This window comes from Hemibagrus wyckioides, linkage group LG06 (assembly GCF_019097595.1).
Source record: "Hemibagrus wyckioides isolate EC202008001 linkage group LG06, SWU_Hwy_1.0, whole genome shotgun sequence".
NCBI classification, from domain to species: Eukaryota; Metazoa; Chordata; class Actinopteri; order Siluriformes; family Bagridae; genus Hemibagrus; species Hemibagrus wyckioides.
The window spans coordinates 8575853-8582072 of record NC_080715.1 but is presented as its reverse complement, the minus strand read 5'-3'; the positions used below and the strand labels follow the sequence as shown (position 1 = coordinate 8582072).

At 37.1% G+C, this 6220-nt stretch overlaps 1 protein-coding gene across 3 annotated transcripts in view; it reads left to right on the top strand.

Annotated features, from left to right (window-relative positions):
* Positions 1-5957, top strand: part of gpbar1 (G protein-coupled bile acid receptor 1) — a 6056-nt gene extending 99 nt beyond the window's left edge. Inside the window, exons 1-3 of one of the 3 annotated variants that reach the window (XM_058391107.1) lie at positions 1-93; positions 2694-2749; positions 3535-5957. The exon at positions 1-93 is cut by the window's left edge and continues 99 nt beyond it. In XM_058391107.1, the coding sequence (XP_058247090.1) occupies positions 2723-2749; positions 3535-4599 (1092 nt within the window). In that variant the 5' untranslated portion in view covers positions 1-93; positions 2694-2722 and the 3' untranslated portion in view covers positions 4600-5957. Of the gene's footprint in view, positions 94-2693; positions 2770-3534 lie in introns of all 3 variants that reach the window. The other 2 variants (XM_058391109.1, XM_058391108.1) reach the window with 2 other exon arrangements.
* Positions 5958-6220: the final 263 nt, after the last annotated feature.

Below are 6220 nucleotides of genomic sequence, written 5' to 3'. Positions count from 1 at the left end.
AACTGTGTGGACATGGGATGAGTCGAGGAGGACGAAGACACACTGGACTCTTAATGATCTTATTAACAGCTTTTCCTTGATGTGATTCTAAAGGTAGGTTATTATTATTATTATTATTATTATTATGATTATTATTGCTTGTCTTATTCTGAGCTTCTCATTTGCATTGCCTCGCTTGTCTCTGAGTCTAATGGCACTAACATTAGATAAATACTTACACAGTAGACAAAAGAAATTAGATTTTTGTTTAGGTGTACTTTAATCGTCTGAATAAACTGAATAAAAATAAATGCTAACATGGTGGTGATGAAAAGTAAGGGTAAGTCTGTACCCAAAGTTTTGAGCAAACTTATAAAGACCTAAAAAATAGTATCATTATTTTTTTCATCGATAGAATGATGAGTTAAATCAACATTTCTTACTTGAATTATTGCATTGTAATTATTATTATTTGTATGTGCACAATTTATTGTATATATACACTGCAAGATATTATGAAATCTGCTGTGTATTCGATATTTGCGCCTCACTTTAAATACCTGAAAGATTTTATTTAAAATATCAAGGCATGTGTATTATTTAAAATAAAAAGCAGAAATATATATATATATATATCTTGCCTTGCACATTTTATTCCTTTAATATATATTGTTTAATATTTTCACATATTTTTTAAAAAACATTTTAAGTATAAAAAAGAGGCAAAATATGAGAAAATAATATTTTTCAGGAATATTTTCGATCAGAATATTTTTTTATATCTCACAGTTATGTTTAATATTTTGACTATAAATACGTTTTTAATGCAGGCTTGTTGTGGGTCTTTACAGAAAAAAATCTAAAAAACTGGCTGTAAAGTTTTATTTCATTTAGATTTCCAGAAACCTTTCTGGCATGAATGAAGATTGACTCGAAACAAATTTACAGTGACAGTATGGAACAGTTCACGGCTTTTCACTGGTAGTATCTGGATAAGCAGCGGATATGACAACGTGCATTTTATGATATATTTGGCAAAATATGTTACATAGGAAATGAAATAATGAATGAATAAATAAACAAAAGACTAAACATCTCCTCATGTCTAGAGGCTCCAGACTGCATGTGACCTTTATCCCACAGCACAGTAATCATCTACCATGGGCTCGAATGCAAACAAGAAGACAATAATACATCGTTTTGGACATTAAAGCTGCTGACTCTGTGATAATGAGTCATCTGAGAATATGATTTAAAATGTCCAATCAATCACACATCTCCTTTAATTAATCAAACACATGAACGTGTGTATCCGAGCAACTAGCAGACTGGAAGGTCTCATTGAAAAGTCTGCCAATAGCTGGGTCTCATTTAGATATTCTTCTTCTTCCTTTTGCTTTTAAGTCTCCCCTCTCAACAGTTGAACATGTATACTATAAACGTAGATATATATTTTCAGCAAAATTATGAGATTCTCAATCTTTTGTAGCCAGGGGCCAGAGACTTCCACGAATAATAATAAATATTATAATACATAATAAAATAATATTTCTGAACTCCCAAAATATACTCAATGTAGCCATGTTAATAATAATAATTTGTACAGAAAGTGTACACCAACCAGGGATAACATTATGACCACTTGCCTATAATGTGTCGGTCCGCCTTTTTGCTGCTAAAATAGTACTGACCCGTCCTGCACTGTGTATTCTGACATCAGAACCAGCATTAACTTCTTCAGCAATTTGAGCAACAGTAGCTCGTCTGTTGGATCGGATCACATGGGCCAGCCTTCGCTCCCCACCTTCAGTTCACCTCTGTTCCTTACTTGGAGCACTTTTGATAGATACTGACCACTGCAGACCGGGAACATCCCACAAGAGCTGCAGTTTTGGAGAGGCTCTGATCCAGTGGTCTAGCCTTCACAATTCGGCCCTTCGTCAAACTCGCTCAAATCCTTACACTTGTCCATTTTTCCTGCTTCTAACATCAACTTTGAGGACAAAATGTTGACTTTCTGCCTAATATATCCCACCCACTAACAGGAGCCATGATGAGGAGATCATCAGTGTTATTCACTTCACCTGACAGTGGTCATAATGTTGTGCCTGATCAGTGTATATCTGGACTTTTAAACAAAATAACTTTGAACTTGAACCTGAAAATCGGTTTATACAAATTCACCCCATTATCAGTTAAATATAGGATATGTGCTTGTTCGTGTGTGATGTAGGAGCAAAGTCCGATTCACGGGACCCTAGCGGAGAGAAAGCCTCCACATATACACTAAACAGCTAGCTACAGAGAATATACACACTGTTACAGACGCTTTACAGGAGTTTTATGTAAACACTGGTATATTAAATTCAGTTTTAGTTTCGGGTAGTAAGATCTAAGATGTAACAGGTCTCGGGTGTAAAACTTACTATAACTCCAGATCTATCAAATTATGAAAGAATCTACTCTAGACAGCCTTCTTCAAGTCACTCCACAGGTTTTTGATAGGATTTAGATCTGGGCTCTGATTGGGCCATTCCAAAATTTTTTTTTTTTTTAGAACCTTGTTCCTTTATTGACTTGTATTTGTGCTTTGGGTTGTTATCATGCTAGAAAGTGAAGTTTTTCTTCATCTACAGCTAACAGAGGCAGCTTTACAGGCTTTGTACACTATAAGACTGGTATTTAGGAGTTGTCCATGTTTCCCTTTCTCTTAGTCCCAGTTGAAGAGAAGCAGCTCTACAGCATGAAGCTAACACCACCAAGCTTCACTGTGGGTTTGATGTTCTTTGGGTAATGAGCTGTTTTTGCTTTTGCGCCAAAGATATATTTTATAATTATGCCCAAAAAAGTATTATTTTGGTCTCATTGGAGCATAACACACATGCTTTGAGATCATTTGGGCAGTCTTTGGGTTTTATTTTGTTTTGTTGAAGAAGGCCTTCCATCCCGGACGAGCCCCATTGTTTTGGAATGGTGGTAGCTCAAGTGGTTAAGGTGCTGAGTTGTTGATCAGGGGATTTCAAGGGTTCCAGCACCGCTAAGCTGTCACCATTGGCCCAATGCTCCAGTGATGCTCCAGTGATGCTGCATCATGGCTGACCCTATGCTCTGAAAGTTGGGATATGTGAAGAAAGAATTTTGCTGTAATGTAATGTAGAAGTCTATCTAGCCACCTTTCCCCATAGCCCAGACATGTAAAAAAAATACAAGAGATTGTAGTCCTTGACGCTCATGACAATGTAGGAAACCTTCCTGAAAAGTGTTTGTCTTGTCCTTGTGTCAGATTTAGAGTGATGTTCTGCTCTTGGTAATATCACAGTGGTGCGCCATTATTTTCTCTGCTCCTTGAAGATTACCCTTTGGATATTCTTTTGCACCCCTCTCCTGATTGATATCTTTCCCTAATAAGATCCTAAAACATGTTTGCATTTTTTAGTCCACTGTACATGTTCATAACCCTTTAATGATTTCATAAAATGACTGGCACCATGACAGTGACAATGACAAGCACCCTCCTAACTTTCTTTTTTCCATATGTATCTCTGCTGTTCTCAGGATAAATGGAGCGAGGGTGAGAGCACCACGATGGACCAGAGCTTGCAGGAGAAACTTATCATCTTCATCACCTTGCCGCTGTCCACCATCATCATCCTCACCAACCTGCTCATCATCATCGGTATCGTCTGCAACAGGCAGCTCCACAACACGCCCAACTACTTCTTCCTGAGCCTGCTGGTGGCAGATCTCTGCACGGGCCTCGCTCTGCCCTTTATCCCTCGCATGGGGCTCAATCGCTCGCTGCATTTTCGCTCCTGCCTGGTAGTACACATCTTCCCCAATTTTCTCTTTCTGTCCTTTCTCTTCAACTTGGTCATGGTGCACTATGAGCGATATCTGTGCATCGTCCATCCACTGCATTACAGCCAGTTTTGGGTGCACCGCTGCTTTCCGGCTGCTCTTTTAGCCGTATGGATTCCTCCTCTACTCTACGCTAGTTTACCCGCGTTTGGATGGAACAACTGGAACGAGAGCTTGGATAATAATACATCACATGCTAATGTGTGTGGCTACATTTTAAGAGAGGGTGAACCAGCAGGAGGTGGACATAACTGCTCAGAAACGACATACGACGAGGAGGTGTATTGCTCCTACAAAAATATTTTCCCCAAACCCTTCATCTACTTGGAAGTCTATGGGCTTCTCCTGCCTGCCATCTTCTTCATCCTGGCCATGACAGGCCGAGTTCTCTGGATTACTCGAAAGCAACTGCGTGACATTTGTAAGCTTAATCGTTCAGTGGAGCGCAGCGAGGCCTCAGAACATGAACAGCGCCTCAATCTGCGCTACGCAAAGTGTGTCGCTGCTGTCTCGCTCACCTTCCTGGTCTGCTGGGTTCCTTACATCGTCTACCTACATGTTTCCGTCGTGTTGCTTCGAGGAGATGGGAAGGGAAGCTCGTCCCTCAACATCATTCTCTCGTGCACGGGAATCGGCAGCATGGCCATCATTCCCATCATACTCAGTCTCTCCAACAGGCAGTACACAGAGCCAGTACGCAATCTGCTGATGAAAATCAGGACTCGCTGCACTAGAGTGCAGGACCTCGGGAATCCTACCTAAAAAAACACTCTACAACACTTTTTTGCAGGAGCACAAGTGTCTTTTCATATAAGCATGTAGCAGGAAGTGGACCTCGGCACTGAGAACAATGTAGCAGAATCAATTTATTTAATCATTCGTACTGTTTTATTTCCTTGTCAGGTTGTTAAGTAGCTAGTGTGATAACTTTCTGCTAACATTCCAGTACTGTTTTCAAAGCTTCCTTAATGGTTTCCAGTCACGATGGATGATTTGGGTTTAATGATTTGCAAACGTCTAATCTTCTTTCTTTCTTTCTTTCTTTCTTTCTTTCTTTCTTTCTTTCTTTCTTTCTTTCTTTCTTTCTTTCTTTTTTACTTACAGAGCCCCTATATTAATGGAATTTAGGCCTGATTCTCCCTAGAGAATCATAAATAGTGATTTCCGGTTGAATGAAATTCTGCCTGATCGTTACAGACTGCAGTCAAAAATCACAACAACATTAAGTCCATTCAATTCCAAAGAAACTGCTAGCACATGGTTGCTATCACAATCACATAGAAAATGACCTTGAATACTCGACCAACAGCATATAGAAAACCCTACCTATCGTAAATATCCTTTAATCAACATTACAAAACAAGGACACTGATAATCTAACAGATAAACTAAATTTCATTTTAGTCTTGGCACGAACTTATTTATTTTAGTCCTGTTCTAGTCATTTTTTTTTGTTAGTCGATAGATAGATGTCAGTGTGTCAACTAAAACAGAACAGTTTGGGTTCAGAACACTTTTTCCTTCACATTTCACCAATATTTTCATTTCTAGACCCCAAAATAAAAATGTAATAATATTCTGCTGTTGTATTTCCTTCATAAATGGAACATCAGATCAGTTTAATGACACGCCGTGCCTTATGCTCTTACCTTCTTTCACATGTGTTGGCTAAATGAATGTTCTGAAGTAGCTAAGCTACAATCATGCAAAAACTCATTGACTGGAAATAAAGCACATTTAATAGTGTTACTCGAGTGATTTGTTATGCTGCATATACATTTAATAAAGTAAATTATCGACAAATGTAATTGTAAACTGTTCTAGCTAACTAGCTCTATATTAGCCGAACAAGACATGAATATGTTTACAAAGGCTAATATATTGCTAGCTATCTATATGATTTCATTTGTATAGGCAATAGTACTATTTACCAGCCAAATAAGGTCAGTGTAGTCAAAACGTTTATGTTACATAGACCTTTGCTTTATTATTACAGAAGGAGAATATCCAGGAGTCTGTCTAGCACAGCTTGATTCTTAATCTTAATTAAATGTCTTAATCTTAAATTTCCGGAGATGAGGAGATAGAAATCTCATCTGTCCAATCAACCATTTAGTCTCATTTTTATTCAGAACATAAAAAATAAATTAATAATTCTTAATAATTAATAATATTTAATATAAAGGTAACTTATTATGTTGTTATATATATATATATATATATATATATATATATATATATATATATATATATATATATATATATATATATATATATATAAGCATGGAAGTTTTCTGATGAAAACAAGTGAAAAAAATATTTGTTAATTATTAAGAATTATTAATTTATTTTTTATGTTCTGAATAAAAATGAGACTAAATGG